General features: G+C 37.6%; 1 protein-coding gene across 3 annotated transcripts in view; it reads right to left on the reverse strand.

Moving 5' to 3' along the window:
- LOC122831488 (G patch domain-containing protein 8) overlaps positions 1–21,090 on the reverse strand; it is a 50,476-nt gene that overhangs the window by 12,250 nt on the left and 17,136 nt on the right. For 2 of the 3 annotated variants that reach the window (XM_044117705.1, XM_044117707.1), the window contains one exon: positions 1,523–1,660. The exons of the other annotated variant lie outside the window; for it this stretch is intronic. In XM_044117705.1, the coding sequence (XP_043973640.1) occupies positions 1,523–1,660 (138 nt within the window). The remainder of the gene's footprint in view (positions 1–1,522; positions 1,661–21,090) is intronic. 3 annotated transcript variants of the gene reach the window in all.

Here is a 21,090-nt window from a genome sequence, read left to right on the forward strand (position 1 = left end):
CTAGCTGCTGTCAGCTCAGTGCCGCATGCAGCTCGTTTCATGTGCCTGCCGTCGGCTAAAACAAAGCATTAACATTGGCCTGCAGTTGCCTCAATTCATTTCCAAAGAACAATGACAGAGGAGGAACGGCCCCTACTCAATGTTTATTTCATGATGCACAGTGTGGGCGTTCAGAAGTGGGAAGCGCTTTGGCTTGGTTGAGAGATCGCCTTGTGTTTGTGGACAAGTGTACAAGGGTAAATGCGTGTCTGAGCGCTTTAGCGTTCAAGTATATGTCTTGGCATGACAACAGATAGCTCTAGGAGAATGGGCTATCAGCAGAACCTTCAGCTTGTTAGTCTAAACTGGAGGTGAAGTGGATGTAGAAGGAGGAGAAAACCTTTTTCTAATGGTCCACTGGCTTCAACTTGTCCAAATCAGAATAATAAAGCTGTGCTTTAGCCATGATTATTAATGATGCTTATTTGTTCTTTTTGTTTTTTTCAAGAAAGCATAAAGTGAGGGAAGAATAAATAAAATGCATTTTTGTGTACTAGATGCATAGAAATTAGTTGTTTTAAAATTTAGGCTTGAGGGGAAGAAGGGAATATTCTTGTATAATAGACTTAAGAACTTTACATATAATTATATTTTTGTATTCCAGTTATTTTGATAACTGTTTGTCCATTGTTTGACCTATTTTTCATTCAACTTTAACAGTTTACTCTTTGGCGCTCTGTTTTCTTTTTTTTTTTTTTCAGCTCAAGTTTATCACAAGAGAAGACTAAAGTTTTCTCTTTGTGTTCTGCAGGAAATAGGACAAACCGGCAGAGTGATTATGAAAGATGTTGAAGAGCTGGATCTCAGTTAAAGGGCCAGCTCATAAAATAAGACTGGTATATGTGCAAAAAATGTGCTAAAGTTGGAGTTGCCCCTTTTTTGTAAGCAGCTATAGAATGGACGCCCTAAATGTACCTATAAACAATTAAGAGACGCAGGGATGATGGAAACTAAAGATTGTAGTGTGATGTGCCCTAAAGGGGATTAATGTTTATATAAAGCAATAGCTTAATGGGTTTTTTAATTTAAGGTTTGAAGATTTGAGTTGTCAAAAATATTTCAATGAAGTACAATTATAAAATATTTCCAATATGGCAAGATTCTTAAGTCTGTTATGTTTTTTATGCATCTCAACTACTTCACACTTAATTATTTTCAAGTTCTTTCTTCAAAGCAAATCTTTTACTTGATTAATACAAAAAGAAGCAATTGGTGTATTAAAATATAAATCCTAAGAATAAATTCTGTAACACTTTGTATAGTAGATGAGAGAGAAAGAAGTGCTACAGTCACACTCTTTCTCCTGGGAAGCAACCAATTGGGCAGACTGTCATAGTAATAATAGCACAGCTTTCCATCAGCATGTAAAAATGCTATAGTAACACATCCAAATTCTACTCTAGGAAATAAAAAAATGATGCCTATTTGTTTGTCTATATGTTGCCAAATCGAGTGCAAGTGTGCCAGGTGCATCTTTCTGTACCTGCTTGTGCGCATGGTCGTAGGAGTTGATGTGGTTGTCAAACTCCTGATGTCTCAGGTACTGCTTGTCACACAGTTCGCAGTAGAAAAGCGATTTCAGATCCTCGACCGAGCAACCCAAAGCCCTCTCCGTGCACTCCTGGAGCGAGAAAGATAGAAGCATTCAAAATGAGAGCATAAGGGGTTAGAGGGGCATAGAGAGGGAGAAGTGGAGCGAATGGCAGACTGTTATCCATTTACAGCGAATCTGCATCCCAGAGACATCAGCAATAATAGCCTCTACAAGAGCTCTGCATAAAACTGTTAAACGACATCCTATTAAAGAGAGTTGCCTTTACTGGCACTGCTGGAGGCTGAACAAAGACTCTGAATCTCCATGCTTATGGCAGCTTGAGCCTGGAGGTAGACATTTAACACAGCCACAATAATATTAAACCTCCGTATGTACCGTGATGGCAAGTACGGAGAGTCCGACTGTGGCAGAAATAACATTGGATAGACAGGAAGCATAGCCATCTGAATAGAACAATACAGCGGGAAAATCTTGGATATGTAGAGAAAAGTTTCAATGCACACAAACGGGTAGGCAGAATAGCACAAGGACTGAGACATACACACAGTCACACATGCTGTGTAAATGGTATATGGACCCGAGGGGATAAATTGCCTGTCTGCATGCTCGCATCAGCCAGCAGGCCTTCTTGGACCCAGAACCAGTGCTGTCTGTGTACAATAGGTGTGTGCACTTGTCTGTGTACTGCTGTGTCTGGGTGTGTATGCATGTGTTGAGGTGTGTGTGCATTCATGCCATGCTCTGCTTCAGAATGTAATTTCCCTGAGGCTAGGGGCTGCCAATAAACACTATTGAATTCTGTTCTACACTGACATGATGGGAATTTAATTTGAGGTTGTCACTTCTTTCTCTCATACTGCCCTTTTTCCTTCCCTCTTTCCATTCTCTTCCTCCTCACATTCCCCAGTCTTTTTTATGCTCCTCCTTTCAGTCAATTAATTTTTTTCTTTACTTCTCCTCTCCTTTTTATTTACTCTATTTCTATGTTTCCTGCTTCCTGGTGCTCTTCTTTTCTGTCTGTGAAGTCTTGGGTCATTCAGTGAGAGATTCTTTTGGCACCAATTGACTTCGGTAAACACCACTTCAGACTCCAGAAATTGGACACAGTTATGTACCAAAAATATTTTGTACATGTGAAACGAGCCTTGTTACCTTGTAGAATAAAATGTCTGAGAAAGATGGGTTTGTGTATTTGTAGAGAAGCATGTATGAGTGTTCAAACAACTTGTGTTTATGATATAGTCCTGTGTAGTCTGTGAATCTCTTTCTCAACCTGAATAGACAACTGAAGGGGATGATTCAAAACAGCTTATGTTGCATTCATAGATGGGGCTGATCCAATTGGACATCAGTCTTCGACTCGATACTGAGGTCATTTTTGGATTGGATATCGGACTGAGGCCACCAATCTACGTACCTGCAAATCCAGACTCCATTGTTTAATGCGACTGTTCAGGTGTCACATACTCTGGAAGTATGTAAGCCATTAGTCAAAAAATTGTTGCACTTAAAATGCATATAATCAGATGTTTCAAAGACATAAATGAAAATATATTTTTTACATTTGACGAATTACTGAAGTTTCAAACTAAGGCAGAGTCAGTTATGGCAGCCTGCAGTGAGTTGACAATTTGTAGTTGCAGAATGAAAGAATATGCTGAGCATCAATTTCTAGAATAACTTGATATTTTTTGTCTTGCAGACAAAACACAGGACAGATGTTCGCTATGTATTTTGTGCAAATAGAGTAGAGAAAGTTCTCTGAACTTGCTAGAAGATAGAAATTGGCTTTATTTAGTTTTTTTTTTTTTTTTTTTTACTTTCATTTGCCATAAATCATAACAGATTAGGAAATATCAATGCTACGGAAAAACTTTGCCTAAGGTGGGATGTTTAAAATTTTAAAATTACATTGAGATTGCTGCAAGATTTAGCGACCTTAATGGTTCTCTCTATGCAATCTGGTGGGGAAGTAGACGCAGTCCAGAACGACGGTACCTTGTGGCTCTGTGTGACTCACGGCTTCTTCTATGGGGTTAGATTATCCTGAGCTATCTCTGTAGCTATGCTGTTATAAGCTTAGGCTGCTGGCAGACCAAATTATCAGTCTTCTTCACTCTTCTATTTCCTTCTTCTTCTACTCTTCAATTTGTATTATTTGCTGTTAATTCATATGTTAAACTTTATTTTTTTCTCAGTTTTTTTCCTCTACATCTTGGCTACACTGGTTTGGCATTCTGTTTTGGCTGCGGTCCTTTCCTGTTGGAGTATATCGACTGAAATAATGCTGCCAGCAACTAAATATTCTCTCTCTGCTATAAACCTTTTACCTTTCATTAATATAGAGTTAACTACTATGTCTGTCAATCTGTTGCTTTTTTGAGTATTCTGCTTTGTCTTCTTAAACCCTTAGTCAATCATGGCAGATGGCTACTTGTACAGAGGCAAGACCTTCTGTAGGTTTCTTGCTTTTAACGGAGAGGTTTTCCTCTCCACTGTCGCTACATACATACATCCATGGTTGGAGGAATTGCTACAGAGTTAATGCCATAATGCAAGGGATTTGCTACTGTCTACTGCTGGGTTTCCTTAGACAGAAAACGTTTTAAGCTAATTTGAATAATGAACTGAACTTAAACACTGTTTGATAAGTAGGATTAATTGGAATGTGTATGATTGAGCAGAATTACTTTTTTAATAAAGTGACTTGAGATGATGTGTTATGAATTGGTGCTGTATAAATAGACTGAATTAAATGGAACAGAATACACTAATTCTGTTCAATATACTCTAAAACCTTAAATTCTCAGGTATTACATTCTGCAAAGCTACAAAGCTTAAGTACAAAATTCTTTTTTTGCCACAAACAAGAACGCCTCCACACATTTCTTTTTAACCGAATACGCACACATCATGTGAAAGACAGCTTGATCCTTTGTAGGATCAAGCTGTCGGTCAGTTTCTTATACACATAATGGGTGAAAAGAAGGGGTGGACTGACAGGACTCTTTCAGACTGAAATCAACCCTGGTGGAACTGACATATATCGATCCTTTGTCTCTTGAAGTGTGTATGTGTGTGCCATGGTATTGATCTGACCTGCAAGCTTAAGTCACTTCCAGGAAATGATCCAATCACAGAGAGCAGCCTTCACAGGAGACAGACCGCAGTGATGAGGTAGAAATAATGCATATGTTTGTGTAGACGCATATAGTTCCTTGTGTACTTTCTAGTAGTACGTGAATATGATGTATTTTTGGTCTGGCCTTTTCCTCAGGATATACTTTAACACTGTCCTCTCACTTCCCTGCATTCTGTCAGGATAATTACTTTTAACAATGAAATATAGAGAGGAGTGTACAGACGTGGGAAAAAAAAGAGAAAAGGTGCGAAGACATCAAAACAGAAATGTGTGTGTATGTGTGTGTGTGCACTCAAGAGTAATTTGTTTGTGTCAGAGGCACCCTAGAAAACCATTTTTCTGGTGTATACTGGAATCAAACATGAGAACTTTAATTGGCTCTGAAGACGCAAACGTCTTGTGATTTCTAACCCTTACACCGCACGCTGACGCGGTTAAGCCCATTTATAGAACTACATCAGCAATAGGAGCATCCTAACACACACTGAAGCTTGCCCAATAATACACAGTCTGTCAACCTGAAATGCCAGAGCCAAATTAATCTTGACCTCAATTTTCCTCACTAGTGTAAATCTATTCTCATCTAAGCTACATTGATATTTGCAGGCTTGAGTGGACATCGAATGTGTCATGTTTTCTGATTATTTTTGCAGGCTTCTGAATGTTAATCTGCTTCAATATTGCTTGTTTTTTTTTTTCTTATCTGGAGTCTGTCGAGGAAATGACACTTTAATTTCTGAAACTGACATGAATAAGAGTCATCACTGACCCTAACCAAAGTATCTGAAAAGATGCATGTCATTTAATATTTCCAGATCATGTGTAAAAGAACAGCTCCTGCTTGTTTTACTGAGATAACCAGTCAGTCATCGCAAGTGTTGGAAGGAAACTAATGACACACAGTATATTATTCAAAAACTCAGAGACAAAAATACGCTGATGTATTTCTGGGAATTTTCATAACTGCAACTGCAATAGCACTATTTAATTTAATGTAGACTAAATTACATACAATTTTATTTTATTTTTCAGGATTAGTAATCTTTCAATAGCATGGGATGTGGTGGTTGTTCAGGATATAGAACCACCACCACAGAAACTAACAAAAACATTTTTAGTAGAAATGAGAAGTTAATTGTGCTGTTAGAGAGGTTATGAAGATAATTCAGCAGCAGTGAAAAGTACAAAATCATCATAGTTGGTCATTAGCCAAGGTTTTGACAGTATTTAAAACATGCTAAGGACAAATTTTCACTTATTGTGCCTGATTTCGTTCAACTTAGTATTTAACATTTGTGATTATTACCTACAATAATTATAAAGTTGCATCATTAAAATTAACTGTATATATTCAAAATGTGCTGTCTTTACATTCTTATTTTATAAAATGAATATCAGGCAAGGGCGTCTAACTCCAGTTTGTAAGAGTCTGCATATTTGTTTTAAGTGCTAACGTACATGAATCAAATGAGTGGTTCATTATGTGGTCCCTGCAGATTTTGGGGAGATACAGAGAAGGTAATTCAGCCCTTAACTCAGCTGTGTTGGAGAGGAGACTTATCTGAAACATGTAGGACAAAGGTTTTTTATGGTTGGAGATTAACTCCCCTACTTCAGCGTTTGTATGCATTGATAAATGTTTAGATCCTCTTTTAAGTGACATTACTGAAGATCATGTATGACAAGAACCATTGGGTCACTTGCCTTTCCACATACATGAACTTTTTCGACCTACCATTTTTATATGATGTCGGCCCAGAGACACATCTATTGGATTCCCAGATAGATTGCTGCTCTAGAGCCCAGTGGCAGTGTGCTTTACACCTCTGTCTGTCACTTTGCATTGCACTTGGAGATGTATGGCTTGGATGCTGTTGCTCGGCAATAGTAACACACTCCATCAAGCTCTCTACACTCTACACTGTTCCTGAGATAATTTCTTTCCTGAGATACTGTAGTTTCAAGGCCACATGAAGTTGCTCCCACTTTGTTATAATACTACTAACAGATGATGGTGGGATATTTACTTGCAATGAAACTTTATGACTGGAAATATTTTAAAGGTGGTATCCTAACATGGTATCATGCTGGAATTCATTGACCCCCCCCAGAGAGCAAGCCATTCTTTTGCAAATATTTGCAGTCTGCATGTGTAGGTGGTGCATATGATGCATGTGTGGCCATGGAAGGTGCAGGAACATGTTTATTCAATGATTTGGAAGGATGGCCTTTGGTAATGTAGTGTTTATCTCACAAGTTACTGGACTAAAGTAGTGTGTTGGCAATTTCAGTTTGAGTCTTTTAAATTTGATCAAATTAGCTAAAGCTGGGAGCTCATAGCTTCTACCACTTTGAGTATTAATTTACATTTTCCACTAATTAACTGCAATGAGACTCTTCTGCCTAAGGTTAGGGAACATTTACAGATTATAACTTTATAGCTTGATTTCAACTTAATCTAAACTGTCATATTAAGCTGTGGCAGAAACAGTCAATAATCAAATAAAAATAATAAAATCTAAAAGTAACATTAAAAATAAAGTGAAGAACATTTTTGTCCTTTTGGGGGTTTGTTTTCTGCTTTCGGGTGTTTTTAAAACTGTTGATATTTTAGGTCAAATATCTACCTGTAAATCCTTAAAGGTTTGCAAACTGTGAAGCACCACTGTACACTAAGCCCTTACAAGTAAAGATGAGGTGTAATCCCTATCCCTTTCCACCCCATGGACTTAAAAAAAGAGGTTTGTGATAAGGATACACAGTATTATGTGTTCTGCCTATCAAAGGGGTCCTTGGGGAAACCTCCAGGCAAAACCGAAGTCATTCATCTCATGAAGTACCATCTTCTTTTATCTCAAAGCCCCGGCTCATATCAGAACCAGAAACCTTTGCTTCATTTGGGAGATAAATGCGCCTCCTTATCTCAGTAGGTTCATCTGTACCAGAGGCATCTTGAACATGGCTCTTTCACCATGTTAACACAAATGCGCTGATAATCAACATTTAGAGAGGATATGTGCTAAATGCCTGCAACATATCAGTTTGAACTCTGAAGGGCTGGTTTTCATTTCCACAAATGTCTGCTGAAGTATCCAGGAAGCTTGTCTTCTCATCAATCCAAAAGTTGACTAAATTTATCTCTAGTTTCTATATGGGTATCCTTTAGGTCAGATGCAGTTGTATTTCCATGCTAAATAAAAAAGATTTAAAAGGCTGATAAAAAAAGAAATACTTGAGAATTGTAATATCCATCCATCCTCCTATACCGATATAAAATTGCCTTAATAATAGGGATGCTTCCAGGCTCAGAATCACACATCAAATGCTTTGCAACAATCAATGTTTCAGAGAGTCGTTTAGAAAAATAGCTTAAATTTGACCAGTTTGAAGTAGTATATCAATGAAATTATCCTGATTATCTGAAAATAGACAGTCTCTGTACTCTAAGCACACAGAGTGATGATATGACGAAATCCATCAAAGTATTTGACGGAAATTTATTGTAGCTGTTTGTAGATTCCCTCTCGGGTTCTGAATTTGGCATCTTTGTTCTTCCACTGCTCAGATCCCCCATTGAGCGGGATCCTGTTTGGGCCCCACTGAGCAAAACCATGCTGTGGCAATCATCTGTTCTCTTGATACTAATGTCTTATCCTTCAGCATTGTTGGGACTTTCTGTGGCTTTGGCTGTGTCCTCTCCTTCAATGTTTCTAGCACTGTGTTCTTCACCTGCTGGAAAAGATATAATATATTTCCTTCTTTTCTCTCTTTTATTACAGTTTCCTGATGGTTGATCCATTTACTTTTAACCAATTAGATTTTAAAATCTAATTACGTCATTTAATCTTAGCTACACTCTTCAATAGCATATTGTCCTTTTAAGATTTTATTTGAGGATATGAATACTTACACTTTAACTATTTGAGGTGTCTATAAAGTTATCTAACTACGGCATTTTGTCCTTGTTGTGAAATTCATCTGACCTTTCTTTCAAAAAGTAGATATTTGACATTGGTGCTGACAGCAGACACTCAGTTTTGTTGATGAAATTGTTCGATGAAATCCTAAAAAGGAACTCAAAATCAAGATTGAAAATGGAAAAATCAACAAACAGATATACACATGGTTTAGTAGGTTGGTTGAATCTTAATGACTAATTCACTGTATCTCTGGTTCCAAATGTCAAGACCTGAATTGGAACAAAAGTGGGTTTTAAGATCTCTCTCAGAAATCAATCAATAAAATAGAAAAGGATGTTTATATGATTCTCAGCTCAATGAAGAAGAAAAAACCCAGCACAATGATGCTGTTTGTGCTGTCTTGACATCTCTAACCAACTCTATTTCTAACATTGCTTATTGAACAGAAAGCAAAGGCCACAACTTTTGATATGCTGTTATTTTGTGGGTCGAAAATCACTGCAATTTATCAAAAATAAACTGGTTTTTGAACTGTAATATCAACCATTTCTTTTATTGACCGATAGGACTGTAGATCTCTGACTCCACCAATTTCCAAGTAACATTTGAACATTTTACAGGAATATAATAGTAATAATACAGATTTAACTAAATGTAGCCTTACAATCCCAGCCAAGCTCAAAAAACATGATTGGAAAGCTAAAAATAGCTTTGTAAAATGTTAGAAGCATTAAAACACGTTGCTATGCCACGCTAGTTTTTAAGGTAGATGAAGGTATGTGAAGATTTTGGAACAAAGAAGGCATAAATATGCACAATTTTTGTGCTTTCTTTCCTTTTTTGTATAATAATGTTTAACTCCTGGCTTTATATTAAAACAAAAGTGTTTAACATTCATCCTTTGAGTCAATATCAGTGAGGAAAAAAAGGATTGAGTTACCTTTTCCTTTCCAGTCTACATGACTGAGTGAATAAATTGCTATGATTTAATCAATTAAGCCTAAATAAACAATTAACATGGCTCCCACCAGCCAACTACTCTTGAGTTAAATTGCTTCTCTCATCTCACTGGACACTCTCTTGTTGGCTGTAATTAAATATTGAACAGTATTTTCATGGATTGCTGGACCGACCTTAGAAAAACTGTGAGGATTCGCTCTGGGGTCTGACATGACAGATAGTTACTGCAGCACTGTATTTTGAGAGCATTTTGCCTGCTTAATTTGATGATGTTTGGATGAGACACAGAATGGGGAAAGATCATTATACCAATTCCCTAACGCAAATTAGATGTGACTTGAGAAGAGGGAAGCAGTTTTATTTGATGAAGAGAGCAGGGAGGACAAATAGAAAACAACATTTACACCAATTACATGATAAGATATTTCTAGATAAACACGGAATCTCATTAGAGTATCATTACAAGTGAAAAGACATTCAGAAAGAAGTGGTGAGTACAACTATTTTTTTAGAAGAATGTGAATTTGCGCCTCTCCAGGCTTATTAAGTATTCTGGCTTGGACATTCAGGGATGTAACTGATCAGATGGTATAATTGTTAACAGCACCCAAACATGGGTTTTAATTGCATTCTTGGTTCAGTGTTAAATTCAAAACAGAGCAGAACTAGCGAAAAATAGGACAGAACAACATTCATGCATGCATAATAAATGCAGATTGAGAGTTTGGAAGAACACAGCCAATGGTTACAAATTCTCTCTGCTCAAATATACAAACTTCCACTGAATAAAACTCCTAAACCAGGGGGTAGAAAAGAAAACAGGGAGATTTTTATGAACATTACAACTTTTGAAGAAACTATTCTTAGAATAAACTGCAGTTGCAATGTCTCTCTGTAGACCCTGAAGTGGGTTTGGTATCAGTCTAAGAGTAAAATATATGATTTAAGTATAGTTTATTTAGATATTTTTTTTGTAAAAGCTTGTCGCCAATGCCCTCAATACTGATCATTAACCTGGGAAGTGAGAAACACCTAGGAGGGGCCTGTAGTTTGTTAACCACACCGTGGTTCCAGAGAACAGGAATAAAACACTGCTTGTTGTTCCACAAGCCAGCATTAACATTGGAGCACAGCCAGGTAGGGCAGGAAGTTATAAAAGTAGAAGTTTGAAATTCTCATTAACCATTGCTTCAAAGATTTTTTTATGAATATTTATTATTCTTTTTATGTCATGTGGGAAGAATTGTGATGTAAATTTACTGTTGTTAAATATAAGAAGGACCAAATAAAAAGTCCACTTACACCTTGGGCTGGGCCTTGTAGTGTGTCGGTCAGCTTCAAGCTTTATCCATGTCTTTTCCTAAAACACTGCCTTCCCCTTTCTCCCACTGATTAATGATACAGGCTTCCCTTAGATACAACTATTCCCTTTCTATAAATCCAACATTCCTGTTGCTTGTTTTTGAAAGCTATTTAGGTGTGAAATGCAAGAAATCTGGCATCAAATCGCAAGAACACGTTACATCAGATTCACAATCTCCTAGTGCAATGTCAGATTTAAAGTATAATTCTGTCTGCCCATTTTTATTACCTATGCAAGTGCTGCAGAAATGCTAGGTGTTGCAAAGATGTGCCTGTTCACGTTCACGTACTTTAGTGGTGCACAAGTAACTGCCACTTGTTCAATTATAATTCAAGAACATAACTCCAGAATGGTATGGATGTGTTCTATGCCAACACTCATAGATGTTGGCATAGATGTAGAAGAAGAGAATCTGTATCTGTGTAAACATACTTTAATGCACAGCCACCGATTTAAATGTCAATTCACCAAGAATGTCTAACCGAAAGCAGTCATGAAAAGCTCGCTCCTCCCAAACCCTTTATTTTTCTAGTAGTATTGCTTTCATTGTTAATGTTTCCTTCGACACTTTAACAATAATCTGTTGGTGGGATGTTAGACTCATTGTTAGTTTCCAAATGGTGAGGATGCAGTGACACCTAGCAGCTTTTTATTCAAATACTTGCTGGAATATAAGCTATTTACAGGGAGCTGTTGAAATAGTTGGCTGTTAAATAAATGGAATATACTGACTCCGTTTATACCCGTTCATGTATCATTACCATTCAAAACATTCAGTCCCAGAACCAGGCACTTTAGCAGGTGACATCGCTCTGGATAGAATTTTTTTTTCTTTCATTATCTTGTAAATCAAGACTGGGCTGAAGGGAATGAGGAAAAAATACGAGAAGAGTCTGACAAACACAACATGTAAACAAGAGACATTTGTAAATTCACAGAACTTCTAATTACCACTATGCCTTCTGAGAACAATTCAATAAACTATTCAGAACTGTTTATCAAGCTCAATTAAGTCTTTAATTATCTCCACCTTCAGCACTGCAATGAATAGAAACAACTCCCATCTGAAGTGACGACAAAACTGTCTCCAAGCACATTTACTGTTTCACCCCCACCTGCCTCTAAAGCATTCCTCTGATACTTTCTGTCAGACACATTTATTCACGCAAGTGGAGAGGCTGTGACAGCACAAGAGTCTGGCAGAGCAGCAAGGTTTCGTGCTATTCTTTTGAAGCTAGTGACAGTTGACCCACAGGCCAAATTGCTCGTTACAGTAATAACCTGAAGATGTCTGTGGCAGGCATACTCATGCACGCACTCAGACACGGAGTGCCAAACAGGATAGCAGAGTGTTAATGAGCTGATATTTGGAGCCCTAATGCATCTCCCTTGGCTGCCTGTAATACGCCTCTGCGGTCTGCCCAACCCTTTTCTTCATCTGATGAATCTGTATCCATCTTCATGCATCCTCTAGTCAGTGTTCTGGTCTATTTACAACTGTCTAGTCGGGTTTGTGTGTCTGTGGCTGTGATTGTTTACTAAGTCAATTTGGTCAAAGTAAGTTATGGTCAATGGCCATAACCAGAAGTTTGGTGAGTATAGTTTTTTGTGTTTTTAAAGAAAAGAGAAAAGAAAAAAAGACATGGAGACATGCAACATAATGTTACTTTTAATGACTGAGGTAAAAATACAATGATGCAATCTTGAAAAAAGAAAAATAAGATTCTAGCATCTTACTTATAGGATCTTCAGCCTTATCTGTTGAACCATATCATTTCAAATACTTTAGTAATAAAGCACATAAAAAAATTGCTGAAATCACCAGCTAAGACAGGTTGCCACAGATTTTGTAGACATACCAGAATATTCTTCCAGCATGAACAAGCCACGTCAGTGTGGTTATTGCTAAATATGGCTTACAGAAAAACTTTTGCTTCACAACGGACACAAGTAATATATAACAGTTGCAGCAATGACCTAACAACAACATTGCTCTATCTCATACTTTGCTATGCATGTGCTTTGTCTGCACTCCAAAAAGTTCAACTCATGTCCAGGTGATTTACTTTGACTAATTGATTAATTTAGCTAATACTGATTTGAACACATGGGAACTTATACATTCTGTTTTTAAATTAAACTTTTATCTCCAGATTCTGAAATACGGATAAAACCTTTCAGACTAACACTAAACCCAAGATAACATACCATGTTCTGACATTAAACTATCAACTATCTGCATTATACAAAATGGAATCACATTAAGACACAAACATTAGACCTGAAAAGATGCACCACAACATGCTCTTTCTTTTCTCACAGCATATAATGGATTTTAGGCACTCCAGCATAAATACTACAGTAAGGATCAGTGTGACAGTACCTTAAATAAAACCATTATCAAACATCCAAAGAAAAGCGAAAATTCTTGCGACAAGCTCCAAGCGTGCTGCATGTATGAACACAAGTTCCCAGGAATTCATTCTGGACATCTTGCAGTTAAATTGGATGGCGCACTACCAAGCGAGAAGCCTGGAATTTGAACAAGTAAGACTATGGGTGAATACAGCTGAAAATCCTCAGGAGGATTGAAGGAGTGAGTGTGCATGCTGATAGGAGTTGCTGCTTCACACTGTTTCCCCTGTTCTAATGTTGCCTTCCCCTAAACTAGTGATATTGTAAATTTGTCCAGATTTATGTGATGTTGATGGAGGCATAAGACAAAAATCATTGGGGAGCCTCAGCTGCCATTCTCAACAAATAGTAAACAAAAAGCAACAGCTTCTTGTGAACTTATCCCAGATGCCACTCAGAAGAATTGTGGGAATGCATCTCCAGCAGAGGATCTCGTTTTATTGACTGCATATGGAACTACCTACTGCAGAGACGACAGAAATTTTATTTTTCTTCTGCATATACTCTGCAAGTCCCTGGTGTTCATGTCTGAAAAGGGCTTGTGTGAGTGAGGAGAGATCTGCAGATGGAGAAACCAAAACTGTCAAATTATTAAATTCTCTGTCCCATAGCATCACTCTTAAGTGACAAAAAATGCGCACCAATGGAAAAGTGTCATTTATATGTCATGCCACTTGATAGAAGACCACCATGCAGTGTACGGCTGTGTTTCCTATGGGAGCTGCAGGCGTCCTCATCTCTTTGGGGTGAAGAACTGGAGGATCATTCACAAAAGCAAAAAGAGAAGCGTTTCCAGGTCAAATGAGTTGAAAAGTCACAAAGTTGGAAAGAGCACAACAAAAGAAAAAACTTTCCTTTGGAGTTTTTTTTATATTGTGAACATATTTTCTTGCTCTTCTCATTTACATTTCTCTGTCGCATCTCCAAGCAAGGATGTGAGAGGCAGATGTCTCTGTTTCTTCACTCTCCAGGGGCCTCCTCACTTTTTGTCTTCATGTCTTCTTTAAGAAGATCTTAAGGATTTTTGAGGACAGACGGTGATGCCAGTAGAAACAGTTTTTAGGTCATTTGAGGAGGAAGCTACCTTCTCTGGCCAGCTAATGTGTTGCACAGAAACATCTGGAAAGTTGTTTGTGGAAACTATTTTGGAAAGGAGTCGCACTTTCCCAATAATACTTGTTGGTTGGTAAATGGTCTGTAGTTGTATAACTATTTCAGAGGACCCCAAAGCACTTAAAAAATTGTGATATGAGTGAATGGATGAAGTACTAATGTCAACAAACTTTATTGAGATAAATTAATGAATATTTAATAGTTGATTTAGTTGATAAACCACAGCTTCACAAAACCCAACCTGAAGAAAAGTAACGCAGATTTTAAATGTTTTACTTTTTGTCAGTATTTGCGCTTTTTCATCTACAAAATATGTTTTGCTGTATGCGCTTCTGTAGCAATATACTTATCAGGCTTGAAATTGTGATTATTTTCTATCAGTATGTTTATCCGCCTCTGCTGCCAAAAATAACCAGACCTATCAATGCACGGATCTCCGTAAACCCTTGATCTTGTACTGTATACAAGACCATGATGCCTACAGTAGATCCTTCAAGTCCTGTAAGTTGTGAGACACATCCCACAGGTGCTCCATTAACAATGAGCTCAAACTTGCCCAACCATCGTTCCTGTAAGCTCTTTAGACCCAGCTGTTAACCAATCATTGTCCCTCATTAGTTGTGCAAAACTGATTCCTCTTAGAAACAGTGAGACGGGCATCGACACCAGCATTTGTGTTTTCTGTGATTGATGATTATCTCTCATACAAGTTTCTGAAGTGCCACTGTCTCTTCAACATTTGGATGCCTCCCTACTCCAATAAACCTGAATCAACAGGCTAAAACTGCCTACTTGGCATATTATCAAGTTTTACAAAGGCCTGGTCATGAACTACTAATTTGATTCAGGAGTGTTGGAGAAGATATGCATCCAAAAGTTGTAAGACACTGGCATCCAGGGACTGGAATCGCTGACCCCTGTCTTAAACAGTCATCATTGTTGGCTGTTTTTCAAAACCAGAACATTCCTGCCATTGAGGAACATTAATCAAACAACTGCCCAGTAAGCATGTTGTGATTGTGACTCTAGTGAGACTCCAGCTGCCTCCTAAGGAAAGCTGAATAAAGTGTAAGTTTGCAAGATAAAAACCACTGTTTGTGTGTCTCCAGTGTTTTCCTGCTCCCTTTGTGTCTTTTTATTTCATTTGAATTGCTTTTTCTGCATTCCTCAGCTTCACCTGTGTCTCATCAGCTGGCTGAGCCCTAAGCGTGTAAATATAGACTAGTTGCTCCGCCTGCTCTCTGTCTGTTTCATTTCTTTATGGGGTCCTGGTTTCAGATTAAGCCTTGTGTTTTTTTTAACAACTGTGCAGTTGAAACTTTCCTGACTGGATGCTACCTGGGAGAATATTCTGTGCAGTTTAAGCCATTGCTAATTTCGGAAATGAGCAAGTTATTTCATGCTTTTTCCATCTATAGTTTGCACTTGAGCTTCTCTGTCCAGAGCACAAGGCCACAAATAAAAACTACACAGAATAGGGTAGAGCTAATTAAAGGGGATACTTGCAGGTTGGAGAGAATATCTTAAGTGGTAGCGCTTTATTAGCAAATGGATACTATTTATCTTTATTTTATTGGGAAATACCTTTTTCTAACTTCACTTTGTCAAAGCTGCTTTTATGATTCCAGTAACAGTGGATGTAACAAAGTGTAATGTTAACATTTGAATGTCCGTGCATCAGAAACATCTTGTGTTATTCATAGATACACAATGTAAAGATGTTGCTGAGTTTACATGCATTACAGTTTTCAGAATTTCAAACTTTCTTTCTAAACATTGGCCACTGCTGCATTTTCCAAGCTGTTTGCCTAGTTTCTTGCAAAGCCAGGCAATTTTTTTTTCAGCTCCAGTGTAGATACAATAATGATAATCTCATGATTAAATAATTTGCACTTTTGCTTTGAACCCAAATGTGAGAAACAACAAGCTTTGGGACACCCTGATTAAAATAGTCTAGGGCTGTGGTTAAAAATGTGACATTGGCATCCTTCATCCCAGTACACGTGCAGTATACAAAATTGTTGTGCAATACAATCAAAACATACTTCAAAAATGTGACAGGACCTGATGGTTCACAAAATGATTCTTTTTTCCTTCTTTTTACATCCATGTATAAAGCCTTTTTAGTGATTCCAACGTAAATGACAAGAAACAATGTGACAGCAGCTTTACACACTGCATGCTAAGTATTGCATTTATTTTTAATTAAACAGAGTTTTGACTCTAAATCAATCTGAATGCATTTAATACATTGCACAGCTTCAATTTAGACAAAAAAAACAGCTCTGCCCTGTTTAATCTGCAGCATATTGCATTCAAATACAAAAGAAAATGAGAATAACTACTGAACACTCATCAAAAATAATGAGACTGCTTTTGCTTGGAGGCGACAACAGAAAGCCAGGAGCATCGACAAACTGCACCGCTTTCCAGCCGAAGTCATAAATCTAGGATTTGTCGCAAGGCCTGACCAAACGATCACTCAGCAGGCAATCAAAATTTAATTCCCCGTCCATCACACTGCAAGGCCGTCGGAGCCACTGTGCCGATCTCACCACCCATCGTTGCCTTCATCCCCCTCTCTCTTTCTCCTCTCAACTCAATAGGGCTAACTTGTTTTCTCGGAGTTAATCATGCACCGGACAACTGAACTACCCTGTGACACATTTAAAATATGCCCACCACTCGACATACATGCCCTGCTCTCTCCTGTCCCCATGTTCCTGCCATACTGAACACAGTTTGAGCTGACTTTTTGGCCTAAGTAGGACAAGTTATGTTATTTTAATGGGAAAAGCTTAAAGAAAAATAACGATACCTGAAGACATTTTAATTTACTAGAAGAAATGTGCTGGATAGATTTATGAAAGAAAGAATGTGTTTGTGCAAATCCCATGGTAACTCTACCGTGACCTTGCTCTGTCTGCGGCCTCTGTTTTCTCTTTAAAGTTTAAGTTCCTATCACTTATTCACTAAAGTATGGTGGGACTAATGTAAGTTGGGTTGAACTTTGTGCTTTTTACTGCATTTTCTGAAGCTTACAGCAAGGAGTCCACTTTCTGCCCTGACTTAACATAAATTCTCTAAAGGGCTGAATGCGTAAGAAGAATCTTCGATGAACAGATAAATAGTAGTTGATCATCTATTATCCTTCCACTTTTTTTCTTTCCTATCACAAAACCTCCCATTCCCTCAGGTGTTTTTTTTCCTTACCAATTTTACCATTTTATTATGTTGCAGATTCCTCCCATTTTCTGATTTGTATCCACTTTTCTCTTGAGAGCTCTAAAAGTACTTGTCAGTTATGTGTCCTTCCATCTGAGTGCCTGTCGAGCTGCTCTTCGTCCATGGTAAATGTCACCTCAAGTATTAAAGGTTTTCTCTCCCAGCTGGCAGATAAAAAAAAAGAGGTATATGGAGCATTCACTCTTGACATTTAAATTACAGACACAATTGAAAACCCTGCCTACATACAGTAACAGGATTTACAACATTGTTGAGTTACCTCATTCTCCCGTCTGTCCACAAAAGCAGCTTCAAAAAGTGATCACAGTGTAATCTGACAAATTGCTTTGAAAAAGATTGCAGTACTAGTTTGCAAACTTTTCAGGAAACGTTAAGCTCTTCAAGTGCTACCTTAATGAGAGGCTGTAAGATGACTGATTTTAATCAATTTTATTTCCCAATTTTACAAAAATGCTAATTGCTGCTCCATGTTGTGTTGAAGTGTCTTTCGCTGTGTTTTACTGGGGTTACTGGAGTAGCACAAAGGAACTCTGTATTGTGTGAAAGAAAATGGATTGTTTCAAAAAAAAAAAAATTCACATAGAAGTATTTCTTTACCCTGGCACCCTAATAAAATCTAATGTAGCCAACTGCCTTCTGTGAAGGCCTTGGAGATTTGTTAGGAAACATTAGTGGACATACAGCATCATGAAGTCCAAGGAACACAGTTGACAGATCAGTGATGATGTTGAGAACAACCTCAAACTTCACCAAGTGCAAATATGCCAAGACTTGTTTGTTAAACTGTCATGGATCTCTTAGAGATTCCAAGAGAATCCAAGAGATTCATGGAAAATCTGGAAGGGTTTCAGAGATCCACAGCTTAGATGACATTATTAGTTGAATTCAAACTTTATGGGAGAAAGAAAGTACGTTTAAAAATGTCACAACCAACTGTATGGAACAAGGTGCTCTAAATCGATCAGAAGGAAATGGAACATTTTAGTCTCGTGCAAAAAGCCCATGTAGTTTAAAACTTCATGGAAATCAACCTGTAAACACTTTACTCATAAAAAAAACTGTATATTGGTGGAAATACAGACGAGCTGGTCATATGTATTTGTGTTTCATTATTATGTAACAATTTAAAGACATGAGCCATAAAATGCACTGACGTTTAAGATACAACACAATATCTAAAAGAAAATGTAATATTGCTGTAAACTTTTCTACCTGATGTGTGGATCTGCTTCTTCTTCTACCCAAAATAACAGAACCTAAATTTGAAATGACTTAGGTCAAAAAGTTGATATCTGTTTTGCACCTTTTTGCTGAGCAGGAGCTGCTTTTGAAGTTACTAGCACTTTTTCTTCGGCTCACTGTTACCCACTTAAGTTTACATTAGGGCTTTCCTAATATTCTCGAGTCCATTTCCCTTTTAAATGTTGCCATTAGGAGCTGAGATTATAACTAGCTCAAACCAATTATCTCTTTCACTGCTGTCCTTTTCAGTATTGGAACTTAAATCTTAGAATGACACCAAAACCAATTCAACTTTGTTCCAGATACAGTTCAGAAAATCATTAGTTTTTGATAATCATTTTTGCTTAGTGAAGATCATCACAATGCATTTCTCAGATCTTTGAGTTGTTCACAAATAGGCGCTGCAGTCACTGTTTTTAAGAAGAATGGTTTGAAGTGTGATTAATGCTGCCCATTAAATATGTCAGGGGTTTTTCTTCTGTATGCTATGTATAAATAAAGATATTGAAAATGAAGTAAGTGAAAATTTATCCACAGCAGTGCTGAACATATTTGAATTTGTTTGTTCAAGTGGCATCCAATAAGTGCATATCTAAAACTTGAACTGTAGTTTGTCCCAGGTAATGCTAGTACTATAACTATTGGCATTAGTTTTAGCTGTAGAAATATTTTAATTATTTTACTTTTTCTCACTAACAGACACTGGATGCTTTTCTGCATGCCATTATAGGACAGGATTAAGCTCTTTTATTATATTTTAGAAAACATGTTATTTAAAATATAGTCACAAATCTTGTCACACCTAACTGCCCCAGATAAAAATATTATTTTGGATGCTATCCACAGTATAGTCAACCTTCAGCTACAACGCTAACAGTACATTCTAGTAAGAGAGCGAATGTGGAGACAATTTAAGACAATTTATTTAGCATTAGCAGTTAGGCAGCTACAGTGGGTGTTGCAGCAACTATTGAATGTAGTGAGAACGTCTTTAATTGGCTTTGCTTATGCAGTTATGATTCTCGAACACAACTATATTTAACACTTTGGATTTTCTGTGATTTAAATATACCCACTTTAGTTTCTTCAGCAGGTAGTTCCCTTTGTTCAAGTCTAAAAACATCAGAGTTTTAATTTCTTTTTAAAGCCTCTATTAAAATAATAATAATGCAGACTAAATATTAAACAAAATATTCATTGTTTCCTCCCCACAATTACAAAGTTAGTTTCTAAAGCAGAACCAAAGTGAGCAAAGTAATTATGGGTACACAGCACAGTTTGAGCTTTATGACATTAGAGTAAAAAGGCAGGTTAAGCAGTCAGTTTGTGACAGCTACAGCTTTCAAGAGCAGACTTAATATAAACGAAGATTGCACACAGTCCTGTTACAGCTCATATAAGTCCCAGTAACTAGGAAACTAACAGACGAGGGGCGAGGACGGATGAGAGCGAGCGATGGGCTGCTGATGCTTCTGAATTGAGGAATGATTGCTCCCTTTCAAGCTTTTATGATTGCAGATTCTTTTGAAGCCTTCGGGTGCGTTGCGGGTGAGCATTTGTGCCTGTGTGCTTGTTCTCTTTGTGTGGTTCATTTGTGCTATATCAGGGGGATAACACAAGTGTGTCCAATAAAGGTGAGTGATCTTGTTCCAGGCAGATTACACAAGTGCATGGATGACTAATAACACCTCTGAAGAGGAAATTAACTGTTTGCAGGCACACGCATGCAGACTCTATGAATTTTGTCCAACTTCGTAGGGCCTTTTTTTCTTTGCTTTCCTGCTGTTCTGCTACTCTGTGGTGGATAGGATCTTATGCTGTGTGCAGATTTTCTCAGATCTAAATCTTCCTCTGTTCCCTACCGCCCTTTCTTTTCCTAGCTCCTTTACCGTCGTTCTAACTTCTCGCCAACCGTCTGCATGGCAGCATTAGTATGTATGGCTGTGTAGCTCAGGGTTTAGAGGTTTATATCTCCTAATAGACAGAGATTTGTCCTGTCGCACTAACAGCCACATATAGCTTACAGCTCGACACAGGGGAGGAATGACTCTTTCCAGTCTGTGGCAGAAGAAGAGGCCATGAACATTTGTGTTTC

The sequence above is a fragment of the Gambusia affinis genome, linkage group LG05, assembly GCF_019740435.1.
Source record: "Gambusia affinis linkage group LG05, SWU_Gaff_1.0, whole genome shotgun sequence".
Taxonomy (NCBI): Eukaryota; Metazoa; Chordata; class Actinopteri; order Cyprinodontiformes; family Poeciliidae; genus Gambusia; species Gambusia affinis.